The 21,722-nt window shown below is 38.9% G+C and overlaps 1 protein-coding gene and 1 long non-coding RNA gene across 2 annotated transcripts in view; one reads left to right on the forward strand and one right to left on the reverse strand.

Annotated features, from left to right (window-relative positions):
* Positions 1-1,241: 1,241 nt before the first annotated feature.
* Positions 1,242-1,567, forward strand: LOC142045892 (uncharacterized). Its single transcript, XR_012654798.1, has 2 exons — positions 1,242-1,341; positions 1,388-1,567. It is a non-coding gene; the product is annotated as an uncharacterized LOC142045892 (long non-coding RNA).
* The window catches only part of OFD1 (OFD1 centriole and centriolar satellite protein), a 65,061-nt gene continuing 44,735 nt past the window's right edge, over positions 1,397-21,722 (reverse strand). Inside the window, exons 18-23 of the mRNA XM_075060442.1 lie at positions 19,465-19,565; positions 8,364-8,483; positions 6,790-6,947; positions 5,962-6,141; positions 4,898-4,968; positions 1,397-2,084 (exon numbers count right to left, since the gene is read on the reverse strand). Coding sequence (XP_074916543.1) covers positions 2,039-2,084; positions 4,898-4,968; positions 5,962-6,141; positions 6,790-6,947; positions 8,364-8,483; positions 19,465-19,565 — 676 coding nt within the window. The 3' untranslated portion in view covers positions 1,397-2,038. The remainder of the gene's footprint in view (positions 2,085-4,897; positions 4,969-5,961; positions 6,142-6,789; positions 6,948-8,363; positions 8,484-19,464; positions 19,566-21,722) is intronic.

Genomic DNA, 21,722 nt, shown 5'->3' on the forward strand with positions numbered 1-21,722 from the left:
GCTTTTCATAAGTTCTTAAAATCAAACTAATATCCTGGGCAGTAAACATATAGGACAGAAGACTATGTGACTGATGTAATAATTTTTCTTCCTATTTGTTTCTTGAGCGTTATATAAAATGGGAAGTGTTCCTACCTCTCAATGCTCAGCTACTATCCCAAAGCACTCTGAACACACAAATTGCAGGACTCTGCTGTGAAGTTACCTATACATATCCTCTTGGGCTATATATTGATTTCTCGGCCTTTAACTTTTTTTTTTTAAGTAAATGACATTTCTTTCTATTTGCTTTTTTTAAAGGGATACAAACTTAAGTATGGCCAACTTGACTTCCCAATAGTGACTGTGGCTGAATGAAGAATCAGTCAATGTTTGTATATTAAAACTCATGCACTCAGTTGTACAGAAAAGGATTGCTAGCCCTGCAAGCACAGAGTCAAGCTAGGATTTTCTCCTTGTTACATGTTATCAGTAACCATGAGCCAAATCAAGTACGCTACTAGTTGCACCTTCACTGTACCTACTGTATAGTAATGTGGTTCTCAAACTTATTTGATTATGCCCCCCTTCTTTGTGGCTGTGGTAGTTTACACGTCCTGCCACACAAGTACATACACAAATCTATGCAGCAGCAATGCTTCACTTGAGGTATTTTGTTTCTTTGCACGAGTGAGCCAACAAGCCATTGTAATAAGAGCAAAAGCAAAACTGCGATTGTGGTCCATGCTTACAATTAAATGCACACACCACATCATAACAAATGGCTTGAGATGACCACAATGGTCCTTTCTGACCTTAACTCTATGAAGGTAAAGTTTGTAAAGCATTATACAAAGTTGTTATCTGCACAAAATGCACAGCACTAACTGAGGACCTGATCAATCTGGAGAAGTCAGCTTTGCTAGTTATTTATTGCTGGTGGTAAAATGTGTGCAGTAAGACCATTCTCCCCCCCCCCCCAAATTTCTCATTCTTTCTTCCCCAGAATATGTTCCCCGCTCCCCAGTTTGAGAACTTCTGGAGTAGTACATACTGCTGCTTTAAAATATTTACCCACAAACCAAAGAGTACTCCCATATTACATAGATTACTAATTTGAAATTCTGTACCTCAATAATGAGAACTTCACAGAGTACAGCTGACATTTTATTATAAAATACCAGAACAGTCTATAAAATGCAAACCTAAAAAAATGTAGAGGATTACAACAGTCGTGCTTGTACACGCTCTCCTATGGAATACTTAAGATACCAGCAGCGAAACAGTAAGAAGCTCACCTTTTAAAGTGTATTTTTCTCTCCCCCTGCCTCTTGCTGCTGCTTTAGAAAAGTACTTAAACAAGTTATCTCCAGTGAAAGACTACACTAATCTAAAGGTGGTCTTAAAGAAATAGTTATCAGGTATCTATCAGAATGCATTAAAAATTTTAATCATAATTGGCATATCTGAGCCCTTGTCTCACAGATAGTCATCTTGACATGCCATTTGTGAAACTAGCAATATAAGCATGCTGGAAAAGACACACACTTTCAAATCTACTTTGTTTGAATTTTCATTTATCATTTAATCTTTAAAAAGCTCTTCTCTTAAAGCAGGATTGTATTTTTTATCTGAAAAAATGTTGAACTGCTTTACATCCTAACAGAATAGGCACCTTTGCTCTTCAGTCACAGCCCAGAGCTTTTTCATGAATACAAAAACAAACACACTTTCTGATCAACAGGCTGCAGTGACTCCTGGAATATTTTGTGAAGATATGGGAAAGCTTACAACACAAAGGTTAGGCCATGCACTTATGGTTGTAGCAGCTATTAGTACTACCAGTCATAGTAGATTTGTCTAAAATTACTCATTTGGGATAATGTCTTTGTAAAAGGCTAGTTTTTTTTAATATGAACATGTTAAACTTTAATTCTGATCCTCTGCTGAAACCATTGTGCATGAAAATATTCAGTTCTGGTGGTGTAGTGACTATTTGTTTTACATAATTTCACACCATCTTCCATGGTGGTGATCATTAGGAGATGATAGCTGCTATTCACCAGAAGTCTTCATCCGGTTCTCCATGAGAGACGCCTGCAGCACTAAATGTGGGATGGAAGGGGAAAGGAATTATGAATTGGTTCTGAAGCATTCTTCTACCTGAAATGTACTCATGGTTCCAAATAGTTTCCCTTCCTACGAGAAAGTTCCACTTGCCTGAGATTTAAGAAGAGACAACCTCCTACCTCAAGTTTTACAAATCAGCCTTTCAAATTACAGTGACATTGTCAATAGTCCCAGGCAGTAAGTGGATTCTTGAAAATTAGTATCAGTGTCTGAGCATAAGCTTCTGACAATGAAATCATCCTATCAAAATGTAAGAGGGTACCGATTTGTGAATCATAGAATATCAGGGTTGGAAGGGACCTCAGGAGGTCATCTAGTTGAACCCACAACTGAATCATCCCAGCCAGGGCTCTGTCAAGCCTGACTTTAAAAACCTCTAAGGAAGGAGATTCCACCACCTCCCTAGGTAACCCATTCTAGTGCTTCACCACCCTCCTAATGAAAAGGTTTTTCCTAATATCCAACCTAAACCTCCCCAGCTGCAACTTGAGAGCCTTACTCCTTGTTCTGTCATAAGGTACCATTGAGAACAGTCTAGATCCATCCTCTTTGGAACCCCCTTTCAGGTAGTTGAAAGCAGCTATCAAATCCCCCCTCATTCTTCTCTTCTGCAGAAGAAACAATCCCAGTTCCCTCAGCCTCTCCTCATAAGTCCTGTGCTCCAGCTCCCTAATCACTTTTGTTGCCCTCCATTGGACTCTTTTCCACATCCTTCCTATAGTATGGGGCCCAAAACTGGACACAGTACTCCAGATGAGGCCTCACCAATGTCAAATAGAGGGGAACGATCACATCCCTCAATCTGCTGGCAATGCCCCTACTTATACAGCCCAAAATGTTGGCCTTCTTGGCAACAAGGGCATACTGTCCACTTGTATCCAGCTTCTCATCCACTGTAACCTCTAGATCCTTTTCTGCAGCACTGCTGCCTAAGCCATTCGGTCCCTAGTCTGTAGCAGTGCATGGGATTCTTCTGTCCTAAGTGCAGGACTCTGCACTTGTCCTTGTTGAACCCCATCAGATTTCTTTTGGCCCAATCCTCCAATTTGTCTAGGTCCCTCTGTATCCTATGCCTAGCCTCCAGCATATCTACCACTCCTCCTACTTTAGCGTCATTGACAAACTGGCTGAGGGTGCAGTCCACGCCATCCTCCAGATCATTAATGTTACAATGAATAAAACCAGCCCCAGGACTGACCCTTGGGGCACTCTGCTTGGTACCAGCTGCCAACTAGACCCAGAGCTGTTGATCACTACCTAAATGCAGATAGATAATACACTGTCTTTGTTAGATGGGGATCCCTTATTGTCACCATTCATGCACAACCTTACGTAACACAGTGTTCAGCATGGGGGCGGGGGGGAGAAATATAAACTGTCTACACTATGTGCAATTTCCTTTGCTAGTCTACACATGCTTGTGCTAGCTCACATTGACCAATATGAGTATAAGTAGTGCAGGTGCAGGTGCAGCTGCAGAAGCCTGGGTAATGGCACCGGAGGTTGGGTTAGGTTGGTCTGGTCTGGTCAGGGCAGGGTATTTACCCACCGGTTTCAGGTGGATTTCTATGGGGTATGGCTCAGCTGTGCCTCCGCTGCAGAAGAGAGCTAGCACAAGCAGGGGAAGTCACACCACTACCTTGTAATGTAAACACTGCTACAGTAAGGAAGACACACTTTAGTTACAACTTACAAATTTAAATTATGCAATAAATGTTTATCTTCTTGAGTAAATGTATCTTATTAAACCATTCAAACTTCTACTGAAACACTCCAGCTATATCTGCTGTTTTTTGTCTGTACCAGGGTTACTCTAACTTCCAATGATTTCAATGGAAAGACCATCATCATAGGTGAGGCGCAGAAGCATTAGCAGAAAAAGCATTAAAATACCCTCTAGTTTTAGCTAAGCATATAACAACCAATCATTGGGAAACAGGAACAGTTCAAAATTTACTTCAACAATTAGCTCTTTATGTAAAAATTCAGACAAGCCCATCCACTCCAGCATAACATTCCACCACTCCTATCTGCAATTTAAAAAAAAAACAAACAACCCACAGATCTAATAGATGGAATGAAAAAATGGGCTTTGTGGGATCGCTTAGGAACCTGTGTAATGGGATAAGGAATCTTTTATACATCATTGGCTCAGAACTGAAGTGAGTGAGTTTTTATTTTCCAACAACGCTTTCCTGGTCTACCTGAAATAAATTGTTAATCACAGTCCAGTGCCAGAATGAGCAAATATAAACATAACCTAACCTACTCTGCCAATTTGGCACTCTCGTTTGTTAGCCTTGCAGAGCTGTTAGGCAATAAGAGTGTCATTAACCCACAGGAATTCTCTCAAGCTCTGGGCAATGTGGAGGTTGTGCCGCTGCTGTCTCATCGATGAAGGGCTAATCAGCAGGGCTATCTCCCTTGAATACAGTTGCTTAACATCATTGTAAATGGGGGTGTTTGCACATGCTGTAATAATTTCTTCACCCAAGAGAAGAGGGCTGCATTTTTCTAAGGGAAATTAAAGAAAAAAACTAGTCTTCTTTACTTACAAGGATACCTAACTTCAACATATTGCTTTTGATCTACTTGTTTAGGAGAAAGGTTTGTCTGAAAGTTATGTAAGAATTTCATTTTAAAAGGCAGACAAGTTAACTATAAATCAAACCACAACTATCACATTAATAAAATAAGTCATATTTTGAAGTAACTGAAATACGATTTCTGTGATTCCTTAGTAATTAATAATACCTCAGCTTTAAATAACAATTGTATCCAGCCTGACCTGTCATCTTTTTCACTAGACAGAAGTCTCTCTATCAGTGATACTTCTTCCACTTCCTCTTTTTTGGAGCTCTGGCAGACAAGAGAAAAGCATTAAATTTGGTTCTTTGGCCTAACTTTACAAACATCATAGTACTTTTGTAGCATATGATCTTACAGAGAGCTTAAGCATGTAGCATTTGTTCACAACAATAGTTTATCTATTTATGTAGTTTTATGCACACCCCATGGCCTTTTAAATAATGTCTTATAGAAGAGCAAGCACATGGCCAGCAATATTGTATTACATCCCAAAAGTAATGATGTTTGGGGATACAAAATGTGAACCACTTCTGAAAAGAAGCTTATAAAATAATTTTATTACATAAAAAATGGAATTTTTTATGACAATCCACTAACTGGAATGCTTCAATGGAATTTTTTTAAAATCACATAGTTACTTGTTCTCTCAGGGCTAAATGTTTAATTTTTGACATCCATTCATCTGGAAGCTATTTCACACCTGCAATTTTTGTGCATGCACAGGCAAACCCAATTTCTGCAAAAATGGGTTTTGGAAGTATAAATTCTATCGTGTGTTATGTGCATTATGCATACCGACTAGTGAACATGCATTATGTATACTGACTAGTGAACGTGCAAGAGGCGGTCCCTCTAAAAATTAGGTCCTCAGTTTTAACTATCCTGTTTATATACAAAATTTTGAAACCATTAATTTCTAAATACACATGTTCTGCTGTTCTGTATTACTGTTTGACACGATGCAATATAGCTGGGCACAGCCTTATAGAAGAAATGTAATCTTGTCCTTCCCACATGACCTAGACAAAACCCCTTGGGAAGACAGATCTCCAGCAGTGAACAGACCAACTATATTATAAACTTGCTCCTCTTCTCACAATTTGTTACTCTAACTTTCACACTGAAAATGAAGAAGACCAAATTGAGTTGACAGTATTCTCCACCTCATGATCCATGGATACATTGTAATTCAGACAAAACATTGTCCTCCAGAGTCACACTTCAAAATCACCCTTTTACTGCCTACAAGTTTTGGTATATCACCTTGTTTGTCAGCTCCTGCTCTCTGCTCTGCTGTATCAGTTTCATGTATTTTTCTAGTGGATTAGGACGAGGGTCACACAAATTGTCTTTAGCATCAGGACTACTGATTTCTGACTCTTCCACTTCATGGTCTGTCTTTTTTTCTTCTTCTTCACTTTTCAACGAATCTTGGATCAACTTCTGAAAAACAGAACAAAAAAGCAATATACTTAAAACTGACCAGCCAGTTCAAAAATATTTCAATCAGGTTTTAACTTAACATGTTTATATATGAAGTTCTGTACACTGTCAGTCTAATCTGTGCTCCAATCTGAATGGAGTGTTTAATGTGACTTGTACCATATTGACTCTCACTTTTGGGATGGGCCAGATCATGCAATCCTTGCTCAGGCAAAGTCCCATTGTAGTCAATGGGAGTTTTACTTAAGTAGAGACTAAGGGACTGGTATTAGACATCACATTATTTTTTCATTCAGTTTGTTCCAATCTGGGAGCCAATTTAGAACACAGTCTCTAGCTTTGGCTTAGAATAAACCAAACCCTGTCCATGTTGAAACCAATGCCACACAATAGTATCACATATTAACATGAATTACTGGACAGCAAGCTTTTAATCTGAGGAGAAATTTTAGAAACAATAAAGTTTAGTTATTATGTAGCTACAGAACTATTATAAATGAGAGTAAATCCAAGCTAAACTATTCCATGTTAAATTCACATAGAAAAAACAACGTAGGAAGTCATCTAGGATTGCTATGGGGCTTATTTGGTTTAAATTATATGGTATAACAAAGTTGCATTCCTGTCAGAAATTAAAATGTTACACACCATTTCTTCATTCAGTTTTTCTAGTTCTCTTTCCTCTCTTTCCAGCACTTCCTGCCTTTCTCTTTGCCTTCTTTCGTCTTTTTCTCTCCTTTCTTCTTCCCATTTTTTCTCATTCTCTTCTCTTTTCTGTTCTTCAGACTGGCTTTGATCAACCACTGCTGAGACAAAATTATTTCTGTGCCATTTGACATTCACAGTGCTGTAATCAAGATTTGCAAGTGGTGGCTATTGAAATAAAGCGTGACTTGCAGCTTGGTAATACAGTGAGTGAACTGGCAGTTCCAATTGGGAAAGATGGAAAACAGACAAACAATTAAGCAGCAAATTGATTATGTAACCGCTTCTGTATGGCATCTACAATAAACCTAAAAAACCTGGATGTGCAGTTTACACATGTACCATATTGTTAATTTGAGCTAATTTAGCAGGCGATTTTTTTTTCAGTTATTAGATCTTCTTATCTTGCTGGTTACACAGTGAAACTCCAAGACTTAAGCCGAAGAGATAGGACAGTTTTATGATTAAAGCAGAGGAGAGAGAGTCGGGAGACCTGTGCATAATTCCCAGCTGTGCCACAAACTTCCAGAGTGACCTTGGGCAAGTTATTTGAGCCAATTTTTTCAAATCTGGATGATTAACCTAAAGTAGATAAAATCCATATTTACAGTAGGCTTCTAAATAAGTGACCTGTCTTAGAAGCGGTAAACACAGCTCCCATTGAGGTCAATATGGATTTAGAGATGCCCTAGTTTTGGTTCTAAGTAGGAAAATGTTAACCTGAGCCTCTCCGTGCCTCAATTTCCTGATCTGTAAAACGGAGATGATACTACTTGTCTTCCCCATAAGGATGCCACAAGGTTTAATTCTTCAGTATTTGTAAAGTGTTTTAAGATATTTGGATAGAAGAGGTTACAAAAATACGAAGTATTATAAAATAGTTATTTAGGAAGAACTATCACAGCACATAAATCTAGTTAAACCGGTGGAGTTTAAATGCTAAGACCATTTACTTCTATAAAGTAGTAATTTGTTACATGCACAAAATACCAGAAGCTGTTTGAAGCTAGAAAGCCTTCTGCCCACAGCAACACCTTTGGGTAAGACTTGAAAACTACCTTCATACCAAGCAAGCTGTTCCAGACCATTATATGTAAAGCATTGGAGAAATTAAGCGTGCTGCATTTAAACCATCTTTGTGTATCAATCTCATAAGGTTTTATACTGACACCCTTTACAATAGTGGTTGTATACTGAGTGAATTGGTAAGCAAGACAAATCAGCAAATGCAGACACACATTAAGGGAAACCTTGAAGAATCCTTCTTTAGGGAGAAGCTAAGATCATGAAATTAATACTGAGGCCAAAAAAAATGAAGTCTCTTCAGAAGCCAAAAAGTAAGCTTAAAAAGATTAAATTAAAACAAAGTTAACACAAATACTGGTGAAAATCATCATCCTACAGTAAGTCAAGAATTAACAAACAAAAATGTATTCCTTCTTCTTTAGTACCTAAACACTAGCTTTGAGAAAAGTTTTCAAACACTTCAAATACAGGTTTCTGAGCTGAGAACTCACTTAAATCCTGCTGTGAAGTGGCTGTTGCTGGCACAGCGTTTGTGACATTGCTCCCATTGACGCTGTCTCCAGATGGATGTGACACATCACTTTCGAGCTGCTCTGGAATGTCCCCTTGATCTGGAGAAGAAGGTTGAACAATGGCCTCATTATTCTGTAATTATAATATGGGGCAAAGGAATGGACACAAAGTGTGGGAATGGCTGGGATGAGAATACATAAATTTAAGCCATTAATTAAGCACTCTCCCCTCCAAACTCAACCATTTAACTGAAAATTAAGAACTATCAAGTAGGCTGCACTTGCTACTTTAATCATAATCATGGCATTGTTTGGCTTTGAAAACTAGTGGTAACACGTGTTTACTAAAGCTACTGGCACAACTGAAATCAATGTATACCTGTGAGATATAAGATTTTAAAAAATCTTTTTTGATTCATAAATAAATATAGCCACAAACTGTAAAAAAAATGTGGCTTCCTTCTCTCTCTCTCTCTCTCTACACACACCCCTCTCACAAAAAACAACATTAAAAACACTCAGAAGTTAGGAAATGCCAGAATGCCTGTTCAACCTTAATTAGTCACACTTGTGTGTAATACATTATGAGATAGTCTTTAATTACACAATCACATACAGTTTTGTCCACAGGACCCATCTCATTCAGGATGAAAGCTGCTCATTAAGTGAACACCAATGTTTTCTCCTCATTGTTCAATGTATGGCCCCAGGCCTTATTTACTACACACTATTCAAATCCTGCTCTGAAGACAGAAGTATTCATTTCCTCATTGGTTTCTCTGTGGTGCTCATTCCTATAGTATCTGAATGTTTCACAAATAATAATGAATTTATTTTCACAAGACGATTGTCAGGTAACGGGGTGGTATCCCCATTTTACAGATGGAAAACTGAGGTACAGATAAATTAAAGTCAGAAGTATCCACCAATTTTGAGTGCTCAGTTTGAGATACCTAGGTCATTGGATTTTCATGGAACATAGCATTATATTGCTTTTTATATGTTCCAAGCACTGCTCTCATTGACTTCAGTTGCAAATGTGTGTTCAGCACTTCCGCAAGTCAGACCCAAATGTTTCAAGTAAGGTATCCAGAAAAAGATGAACATAAACCAAACTTTTGACAGGTAGTCTGTTAAGTGACTTGCCTACCATCACATAGGAACTCTGGAATTCAACTGCCTTAATCACAAGACCTTCCTTTCTTTATCTACAGTCCCCTGCCTTCACTACACAACTTCCAACTACTGCAACAAACGAGGCAGAGGTCCGCCACACAACAGCCTTCTTTGCTACACAACCCTGATCCATCCACAGAACAGATCTATCTGGTGCACTGAATGAAACAGGCATCTTGTGGAAAAAATAGAATGTGATTACATAATTAAAGACTGTCTCATAATGCATATACACAAGAGGACAATTTTCCAAAAATTTCTCCTCCTGAAGCACACATCTCGCACAGAAAATTCCTTCGAAAATAGTTAAAGTTTGGCAAAGTTATAAGCAACTGAAAACAGGAAGTCTCAGGCAATCTTAGTAATAGGTATTCATAAATTCTAACGCCAGAATGGACCATTGTGGTCTAGTCTAACCTCCTGTATAACACAGGCCCTAGAACTTCCCCCAAAATAATTCCTAAAGCGTATCTTTAGAAAAACTTCCAATCTCGATTCACCAGCCTCGTGTATAATTACGCACAAATCTCATTCTTTTTCATGTACATCAGACAACCCATCATATGATTAACATACTCAAAAGCATCTGTTGGGTTTTTTTTTTGTTTTCGTTTAAACTAGTTTTAAATGATAACTTTGATTAATAATAAAGATATGGCTACTGAAACACAGATATTACTTATTTTGTAGCCATTATCAACAATCACCATCCATATGTTGTATTGTATACCCCATGCTTGAAACAGCAGAATTTCATGTGTGCAGGCTGGCACAAGCAATGACGAAATAGCAAAATCATTTCTAATATTCTATGAGCAGAAAACAGTATTAACAAAAAGGTATTTAAATAATCCAAGTCTAAAATGTCCATATATGTATAAACTATGCATATAAATGTATCAGAGTTCATATATTTGTATAATCATAAAACACACTGCAAGAAGTATTAATGTCGTTCTTCGGTTACTAGATCTTGGATCCAGCTTCTAAAATCAGTCATCCACACAGAAACAGAGAACTAGAACATCAACAGTAATGTATTCACCAAAATAAGATACTAACTAGTGCAGCAAGAATGATCTTTATTTGCAACCAAAAAGCAACACAAATAATTATTTAGATAATAAAAAAAAAATTATCTTGTTCTGTGCGCATCTTCATTCTTACAAGTGGGTAGAGTGTGCTAGAGAGATTTTTATTACTATGAGTTTGGAATAATTGTGCTGTCATGGTAATTATCTCCATCAACGATGGAATCCATTTTAGGATGGACTGGCAGATGGGCATTTCCTGTCTCCTGATGTCCCCTGGCACCATGTGCTGATATAGCTGCTACACCCTCTTTTTTTCCCTCTCCATTTTTGCTCTTCTCCTTTTGTCTTGTCCTTCATTATCTACTTCCCCACTTTCTGTACTTCCCTCATTTCCTTTTTTATTCCTTTTTGCTTTTTATATGCTGTGGAGAAGGTACGAGGTTAACTTGAAATTGTATGATATGAGATGTTATCGGACAAGTGTTAAGCAAAATTGCATGATGAGGTATGTTACAGGACAAAGAATCACATGCTGTTGGGTGCACGGAGGTTTGGACTCCTAGTGGAAGCTCCTCCCAGACTGCCTGTTTGGAATTCAGGGGAGGGAGGCGGGGCGGAGAGGGGAGGTGTTAATTCGAAAGGTTGGTTTTTTGGCTTCTGAGGAGAGAGGGAGCAGAATCAGAAAGGGGGATGCAAAGGTAGATTTTGATCAGGAAGGGAAAAACTGCCAGGCTCTTATAAGATTAGACTTTTCCTAGTGCAGTGGTCCTCAAACTTTTTATATGCGTCCCACCCCCCTTAACTGTAACTGAATCTGTCCAAACACAGCCACCGGAGCCAGGGCCAGAACCGTCGTTAGGAGCCATGGTCGAGGTCAAGGGTCGGGAGCCGGGTCCAGGAGCAGGAGTGGAGCTGTGGACGGATGTGTGGCAGAGCGGGGCTGGGTGGTGCACTCTCCACATCCCCCACAGAGGCTGGACCAACACCTGCCACATCCCCTTGAACATTCATCTGTACTCCCTTAGCGAGATGCGCCCCAAAGTTTGGGGACCGCTGCCCTAATGGTGTAAGAAGTTAGGAAAAGCTGCCAGGATTGCCTGATATTTATTGGCAAGTGTTCTGAGAGAAAGTTTACAGGGGTAAAATGACTGTTCTAGTGCCACTGAGAAATTAATATGGAACAAGGTGTGTGCCCATGCAAGGGAAAGTTGGGGCATACGCTTTTCATGTTTCTTCTCTTTCTACTCCCTTCCTCCTTTCTGATAGCTCTGGTTTTCCTCCACTCACAGGCCAATGGCAGTGTTCACTGATACAACCAACACAGCACTGATTGTCAGTACAGTTAATTTAGAGCCCAGCTCTAGGTACAAATATCTTAAATTATCCCTTCTGTTCATGTGCATCACTAAGTAGATGATGAGGCATTTAGCTAATTCTATAAAGGCGCAACACCTGCTTTTCCTAGTTACTCATAGCAGTCAGTCTGTACTCAAATCCAGTAAAATAAAGGAATAAAAATAGGTGAATTACAATCAGTTCCTAAAAGTATCTACTGTAAAAATTAATTTAATAATTTGAATGACTAAATGCCATATCCTAATTGTATGAGCAGAAATACCTAGTGTAGAAGTATTTCAACTAATGCAAGCTGCAGTAAAATAATCTACAGTAACTCCTCGCTTAACGTTGTAGTTATGTTCCTGAAAAATGCTACTTTAAGCAAAATGATGTTAAGTGAATCCAATTTCCCCATAAGAAATAATGTAAATGGGGGGGTTAGGTTCCAGGGAAATTTTTTTTCGCCAGACAAAAGACTATGTATTTTTGTGTGTGTATATGTGTGCCCCTCTCTCTCTATATACAAACACACTCACACACACAGTATAAGTTTTAAACAATTTAATACTGTACACAGCAATGATGATTGTGAAGCTTGGTTGAGGTGGTGGAGTCAGAGGGTGGGATATTTCCCAGGGAATACCTTCCTGCTAAATGCTGAACTAGCACTTGGCTGAGCCCTCAAAGTTAACACGTTATTGTAGCCTCACACTCTACAAGGCAGCACGAATGAAGGGAGAGGAGACAGCATGGCAGAGAGAGACAGAGACACACACCGTGTGTGTGTGTGTGAGTGTGAGAGAGATAGAGAGAGAGATGCATTGCCCCTTTCAGTATGCTGACCCGACTCTAAGTACATTGCCTTTTTAAGCAGATCAGCAAGTTGAGATAGCTGCTGCTGCCAGCAAGCTCCCTCCATCCTGAACCCTGTCGTGTCCTCCCCATGCTCTGTGGCGATAAAGTACAGGAGTGGGCGGCAGGAGCAGGGGGAACAGAAGGGGGACACCCTGACATTAGCATCACCCTTTCCCTTCTTCTGCACAGCAAAACAGGAGGCTCCCAGGAGCAGCTCCAAGGCAGAGGGCAGGAGCAGCACATGGCAGTGTGAGAAGGGACAGCTGAACTGCCTGGCAACTGACAGCCTGCTGGGCGGCTGCGGCACAGGGAACTTAGGGGAGCTGATAAGTGCTGCCAGTTCACTCTGGTTCCAAGCCCCCACCAGCTAGCTCTAATGGGCTGCTCTTTCTGCAAGCAGCAGACAAAGCAGACAGCTGCCACACAACATTATAAGGAAGAATTGTGCAACTTTAAACAAGCATGTTCTCTAATTGATCAGCGATGTAACAACAAAACAACATTAACCGGGACAACTTTAAGTCAGGAGTTACTGTATTTAAAAATTGTACATAGAAAACTAAATGGAATGAATTAAAACTGATGATTAAAATAACTAAAACTAAGGGGAAAATCCATATAACAGTTACCCACTTCATCAACTCATCACTGAACATATCCATCATGTCTGCCATGGTAAACAGAGCAACCTTAGAGATGTTTTATTTAGAGTTTAATACTGTGCTGATACCTAGGAAAGCAAGTAGGGAACTGTTACCTTTGCTCCATGTTTTATGACTCCAACAACAATGCATGAATTGAGACAGTGTGACACCTGAAGCTAATGCTGATCTCTGCATCCATAGCTTTAAGAAGTATTCTACCTTTAACTGGTGGCCCTTCTCCCTCCATTTCTTTCTGTTTGTCAACAGGGAGTTTAATTTGCTACCCAATCATGCAGCTTTAATAACAGTTTTCTCCAGTCTTTATTAACCTAAACAACTGTGTTATCTGCAAATTCTGATACCTCAATATTCACCTTTTTCTCCACACACAAACATTGTGTCATTGTAGTTAAGGTTGCACAGTTCTACTTGAATAATATTTTAATAAATAATAATAATAATAATATCCAAAAAGCTTAATCTGAAATCTCTGACATAACCTAAACTTGTCTTGTAACTTCTCCATCATAATGTATTAAACAACATTTGTTTCTAATATGGATCCCTCAGGCACCCCCTGCTAATCCTTTGCTAATTTTAGGTTGAAAGGAATGGTTAACCTTAAGGAAAATAACCAGATCGTCTATCTTTCAATTTACTAAGTAACTGTCTGTAAAAACACACTAAAGCTTACACTTAAGAGAAGAATTATTTTCTTCAAGGTCCTCATATGCTAGCTTCTCTGGCTTTGAAGAGTCATTGAAGTCCTGATTATCAGCTTGCTGTTCATGAAGACTGAAAGTGGGGAGGAAAAAGAACATGAATTAAAAGGTTTAATAACCAAAATGTCAATTACATCAGCAGGTAAAGATTTGAATATAGTCTGTAGTACTTAAGAGTAGCTACGGACTAAGAAAATTGTAAAACCACATAAGCAAACTAACGTGTAAGTCAAAATTTACATGATATTGAATTTAAATACAGTAACCTAATCCTGACCACCTTCAGGTCTGAATGCAAGACTAAGCTCTTGGATAAGACCTCCCCACTTCAGTCTCTCTACAAAACATACCCACAATTGGGAAGTGTGAAATACATATAAAAAGAAAGATATACTATGAAATGGAGTTGAAAACAGGAAGAGAAAACAAAAAACAAGAAAGAAGGCAAAAAGGATCACACATACAATGAGAAGAGAGATTAAGAATTGTGCCCTTTTAACCACACGCAGTTTTGTAGTTTAATTTGTGTCCAGTACTTTGATGCCATGATAGTCCATTAGATTAGACAGCCTTTCATCCCTGAAACCACATTTTATAATCCTTCTTTGGCCCAATGGAAAATAAGTTTAGTGGTCTCTTTCTAACTGCTACTGGGGATTTGTCTATAACAGTATCGAGTATAATACACCCAGCATAACACAGCTAGCAATCTCTTATCCAGAAAGTAGAAAAGAGACCTGCAGATTACAAATGAGATGCCCTGTAGCACTATATGCAGAAGCTTGTCAGCACCTGGCTGTATTAGTCTTTCGCTATAAGCATAAACATATAAAATAGTTATAAAAAGTCTAAGGAATAAGTTTTTTATGGGGTGAGGAGAAAAAGAAGGATACATAAAATGTACAGGCTCTAAGAGATAGCCTTAATTAATGTAAATTGAAGCCTAAGGGAAAAATACTCAGAGCAGTGTTGGGTCTGTCATTTCAGAAGAGTGGCTCAATATACAGAAAAACCCTGTAAATTACACACACCATCTACTGCTGTCAAATATAAGTGGTATTTTTAGAACTATATAATCCAGATGATGTACAATCAGTATATAATCTATATTAAATGGTTTTGAATCTCTCCTTTAGAGAAATTTTTGTCTGTTGGGTATATATTATCTATCCAGCGTACAAGGACACATGCCACTTTGTATAATATTGTTAGTGTTATAGCCTGTAGAAATGTTAGGAATTCAATGGGATAGATTTAGTAAACAAAAGTAAGAGGTTTGTCTCATTAATGCAATTATCTGCATGAATCTCAAATGATTTTCACAAATCATTTTGTCACAGCAATATGGACTGTATCCAGTATCAACAACATTCCACAAAACAGCTAATGGTGTCTCAATCAACAATAAATTATTAGAAAAATGGATTTAAAAACTATTATTCTGCCAAACAAAGGTTTATATAAATGTGCTTTATGGACAGTAAAACTGGCAGCCTAACCTGAAATCAAAGTATTCAATCCTTAAATTTTTTAGGAATCAGCATTAAAGCTGCAGTAATCAAGCCTATATCTAGGATGAGCGAGAAATGGAAGGTCTCATGTAAAGGGCTCATCCCTGTCCTTCTGATGATACCAATGTATTTTGGGAGTAACTGTAAAGTAAACAATACTTCCCACAGAGCCAGAATATTAGAAATGCAATCCTTTCTCCTAAGGGAAAGAAGGGGTTGCTTTTATTCACTTCTGTCCCACCCACTCGCAGGTTGGGACAGGAAACTAACTGTAGTGCGGGTGTCTTGAGAACAGACATTTTTCCCAGTGATGGATGAGGTGTTCTCTTTTGATTGTCTTCCTGGTGTTCTGGGCAGAATATGGACCACTCTACTGAAAATACACCAGATTTTCAACACTTGGGAGGCAGTATCGTGGTTTCTTTTTTTTTTGTTAGCTCTTCTTCCCTCTTACTAACTTTACCCAGCTATCTAAATCCTATCAACTATGTGACATTTATCTGATGCTTGGACTGAACAATTGGAAAAAGCCCACACATTTATTGCTGTACTTCAGAAAAAAAAATTTGTTGCGTGCTATGGCCATTTCCTCTTACAATATTCTCATAGAGATGAACAGCACTTAACCCTCAACTGGTGAGGTCTATCCTGTGAGATAGTGGGGACAGCATGAAGGAATGGAATGGAATAGTGGAAGGTGAGACACTGTGGCAGTAGGATAAGCATGGATCTACCTAAGAGTCCCCAGAAAATTCCAACCAGTTCTTTTCAAGACCAAGAATCAAAAGCTCCCTAATCTCTAATTGTATAAAATACAAAAATAAATTATCTGTATCTCATTTAAAATGAGTACAAAGGAGTTGATTGCTCCAGAAAAAAATAAGGACAAATGAGCACTTGCTATGGCAACCCAAGCCTACAACTGCCTATCCTTCAACAGCAGTCTTGAAGGGTAGGTGGTTGGGTGAGTGACAATCCTGCAAATGATCTTTCAGAAAAACAGAATTACAAGATAAGTAATTGTCCCTTCTTTCAAGACACCATCTATGCAGGACTCTCACTCTTTGAATGCAGCTGACCTCCAGGAAATTTCTTAAGGAACAGGGCCTGGTTTAGGGACAGATAACTGCCTGGGGTACTGGGCTTGGGGGGCGCCAGGCTCAGGGTGCTGTTTTTGTTGTTAGCAACACTTTTCCTAACATGTGGATAGGTTTGAGGATTCTGCTCATGCTGCTGGTCACGAGTGGTGAGCGCAGGTTTTTGAAGCTAAGGCTCATTAAAACATATCTTTGATCGATGATGGCCGACGAGAAACTAACGTCACTTTATCGCTTGAAAATGCCATTGGTCACTCTTTGGATCTCTCTGGTGGTGTGCTGCAGTTCACAAGGGCAAAGGCGAGAAAAGTGACCCTTTGAACTAAAGGACTAGGGTTAATATTCTAAGGCTGACACCTACTCTAACACTATATAATACTGGTCCATCCAATGTTGGTGCACAGTTCAGTTTCTTGATGTTAGTACATTTCAGTTATTCTTAAAATTAAAAAGTTTCTAAAAGCTTAGAGGAAACCACTTTTTTTATTTGCTTATACATGGCATGAATAAATACAAATTCACAGATCCTAGTGTGCAAATTTATCATCTTATATGACAGAGATAAATCACGCATGCAAGTCATGAAATCGGCTACAAATGCAATAAAAAATAAGGTATTCAAAAGTTTAACAAATGCGGGGGGAGAGGGCTACCAAAGATGCTCCTTGCCTGGGGCGCTATTTGGTCTAGGGCAGTGTTTCTCAAACTGTGGTCGCTGCTTTTGTAGGGAAAGCCCTTGGCGGGCCGGGCAAATTTGTTTACCTGCCTCGTCTGCAGGTCCAACAGATCCCACTGGCCGTGGTTTGCTGCTCCAGGTCAATGGGGGCTGCTGGAAGCGGTGTGGGCCAAGGGACTTACTGGCTGCCACTTCCAGCAACCTCCATTGGCCTGCAGCGGCAAACCGCGGCCAGTGGGAGCCGCGATCGGCCGGACCTGCGGACGAGGCAGGTAAACAAACCAGCCCGGCTCGGCCCGCCAGGGGCTTTCCTTACACAAGTAGTGACCCCATTTTGAGAAACACTGGTCTAGGGTCAGCCTTGGACAGGAAGACTTTGGTGCTGTTCTGTGGGTTTTTTTTTTTTTTGGGGGGGGGGGGGAACAGGAAAGAATGAGAGATGCAGTGGGGATGTTTTGTTACTTTTTAACTAAAAAATTTGCCCATTTCCACAGCCTGAGAAGACAAAACAACAAACTCCAAAACCCATTAGGTGATGCGAGTCTGGGCTCCCCTACTTCAGAAACAAGTTCTGTTGGCATGGGGAAACAAAGGGAAGCTCATCCTCAGAAAATGAATGTTAGTATTGAAACTTTGGGGAGTATGACATGAGGCTACCTGTCTTGCCTAACATCCTGACTGAAAATCTCATTGAGCAGGCAGAGGAAGTTGCTCTGCCTCAGCTAGCACAAGCCTAACAATAGGTCAGCCAGGTCACAGCTGTGAAAAAAACAGTAACATAACCTTTCAGACAGAGTCTTCATAGAGATATAGCTTCGCTCAAGGAATCAGTGTGGTCTTTCTAAGGTCTTTTGTGTGCTCCAGATAGAATCCCAAAGACCTTTAAACTTCAGCTTTATGCAAAGGGCCTTTCTGGTATGGGGAGGATGAGAAACTCCACCACCACTTTGGATGGAAACTACTGATGAGTTTATAACACAACCTGGCCCTTGTAAAATACGGTGTGACATGGGCCAGTTACTAAAATCTGAAGCTCGCTCGCTCACTCTATGAGCTGGTGTTCCCTTCATCAGGAAATGATCCCCCACACACAAAACTTGTGTGTGCCAATAGGCACTTTTGTCAGCCTTGTCAGGAACACATTAATATCTCGTAACACAGAGGGTTTATTAAATGGAGTTTCAAAATTGTCAAGTCCCACATGAAGCTGACGACAATGAGCTGTAAAAAAAGAAATGTACCTTCAGCCAGTTTATGACAGGCTGAAAATAGCTGAGCTAAATGAACTTCTTAGATTTAGTCTTTAAATTAGATTCTGACAAGTAAAGAGGGTAATAAAGGCATTTAAGCAGGGCTAGAAAGGGGTCCTCCTCCATGGTCCCACATATGCATTACACTACAAACCTTATCTTGGCAAAACAAAGCACATAACCTAGTTTCTCTGCATGATCATCTCTGACCAGACTCATGGTCTAATGCTAGTCCAGAGCAGTTATGGGAACTATATTCAGGTCAGTCAGCATGATGCTGAAGTTCATTAGACTCTTGCTGACTTAAAAAAAAAAAAAAAAAAAAAAAAAAAAAAAAAAATGGTCTGAGGGTGGAGAGGAGATCCTTTTCAGCCNGCAGCTTTAATAACAGTTTTCTCCAGTCTTTATTAACCTAAACAACTGTGTTATCTGCAAATTCTGATACCTCAATATTCACCTTTTTCTCCACACACAAACATTGTGTCATTGTAGTTAAGGTTGCACAGTTCTACTTGAATAATATTTTAATAAATAATAATAATAATAATATCCAAAAAGCTTAATCTGAAATCTCTGACATAACCTAAACTTGTCTTGTAACTTCTCCATCATAATGTATTAAACAACATTTGTTTCTAATATGGATCCCTCAGGCACCCCCTGCTAATCCTTTGCTAATTTTAGGTTGAAAGGAATGGTTAACCTTAAGGAAAATAACCAGATCGTCTATCTTTCAATTTACTAAGTAACTGTCTGTAAAAACACACTAAAGCTTACACTTAAGAGAAGAATTATTTTCTTCAAGGTCCTCATATGCTAGCTTCTCTGGCTTTGAAGAGTCATTGAAGTCCTGATTATCAGCTTGCTGTTCATGAAGACTGAAAGTGGGGAGGAAAAAGAACATGAATTAAAAGGTTTAATAACCAAAATGTCAATTACATCAGCAGGTAAAGATTTGAATATAGTCTGTAGTACTTAAGAGTAGCTACGGACTAAGAAAATTGTAAAACCACATAAGCAAACTAACGTGTAAGTCAAAATTTACATGATATTGAATTTAAATACAGTAACCTAATCCTGACCACCTTCAGGTCTGAATGCAAGACTAAGCTCTTGGATAAGACCTCCCCACTTCAGTCTCTCTACAAAACATACCCACAATTGGGAAGTGTGAAATACATATAAAAAGAAAGATATACTATGAAATGGAGTTGAAAACAGGAAGAGAAAACAAAAAACAAGAAAGAAGGCAAAAAGGATCACACATACAATGAGAAGAGAGATTAAGAATTGTGCCCTTTTAACCACACGCAGTTTTGTAGTTTAATTTGTGTCCAGTACTTTGATGCCATGATAGTCCATTAGATTAGACAGCCTTTCATCCCTGAAACCACATTTTATAATCCTTCTTTGGCCCAATGGAAAATAAGTTTAGTGGTCTCTTTCTAACTGCTACTGGGGATTTGTCTATAACAGTATCGAGTATAATACACCCAGCATAACACAGCTAGCAATCTCTTATCCAGAAAGTAGAAAAGAGACCTGCAGATTACAAATGAGATGCCCTGTAGCACTATATGCAGAAGCTTGTCAGCACCTGGCTGTATTAGTCTTTCGCTATAAGCATAAACATATAAAATAGTTATAAAAAGTCTAAGGAATAAGTTTTTTATGGGGTGAGGAGAAAAAGAAGGATACATAAAATGTACAGGCTCTAAGAGATAGCCTTAATTAATGTAAATTGAAGCCTAAGGGAAAAATACTCAGAGCAGTGTTGGGTCTGTCATTTCAGAAGAGTGGCTCAATATACAGAAAAACCCTGTAAATTACACACACCATCTACTGCTGTCAAATATAAGTGGTATTTTTAGAACTATATAATCCAGATGATGTACAATCAGTATATAATCTATATTAAATGGTTTTGAATCTCTCCTTTAGAGAAATTTTTGTCTGTTGGGTATATATTATCTATCCAGCGTACAAGGACACATGCCACTTTGTATAATATTGTTAGTGTTATAGCCTGTAGAAATGTTAGGAATTCAATGGGATAGATTTAGTAAACAAAAGTAAGAGGTTTGTCTCATTAATGCAATTATCTGCATGAATCTCAAATGATTTTCACAAATCATTTTGTCACAGCAATATGGACTGTATCCAGTATCAACAACATTCCACAAAACAGCTAATGGTGTCTCAATCAACAATAAATTATTAGAAAAATGGATTTAAAAACTATTATTCTGCCAAACAAAGGTTTATATAAATGTGCTTTATGGACAGTAAAACTGGCAGCCTAACCTGAAATCAAAGTATTCAATCCTTAAATTTTTTAGGAATCAGCATTAAAGCTGCAGTAATCAAGCCTATATCTAGGATGAGCGAGAAATGGAAGGTCTCATGTAAAGGGCTCATCCCTGTCCTTCTGATGATACCAATGTATTTTGGGAGTAACTGTAAAGTAAACAATACTTCCCACAGAGCCAGAATATTAGAAATGCAATCCTTTCTCCTAAGGGAAAGAAGGGGTTGCTTTTATTCACTTCTGTCCCACCCACTCGCAGGTTGGGACAGGAAACTAACTGTAGTGCGGGTGTCTTGAGAACAGACATTTTTCCCAGTGATGGATGAGGTGTTCTCTTTTGATTGTCTTCCTGGTGTTCTGGGCAGAATATGGACCACTCTACTGAAAATACACCAGATTTTCAACACTTGGGAGGCAGTATCGTGGTTTCTTTTTTTTTTGTTAGCTCTTCTTCCCTCTTACTAACTTTACCCAGCTATCTAAATCCTATCAACTATGTGACATTTATCTGATGCTTGGACTGAACAATTGGAAAAAGCCCACACATTTATTGCTGTACTTCAGAAAAAAAAATTTGTTGCGTGCTATGGCCATTTCCTCTTACAATATTCTCATAGAGATGAACAGCACTTAACCCTCAACTGGTGAGGTCTATCCTGTGAGATAGTGGGGACAGCATGAAGGAATGGAATGGAATAGTGGAAGGTGAGACACTGTGGCAGTAGGA

This window comes from Chelonoidis abingdonii, chromosome 1 (genome assembly GCF_003597395.2).
Source record: "Chelonoidis abingdonii isolate Lonesome George chromosome 1, CheloAbing_2.0, whole genome shotgun sequence".
NCBI lineage: Eukaryota > Metazoa > Chordata > Testudines > Testudinidae > Chelonoidis > Chelonoidis abingdonii.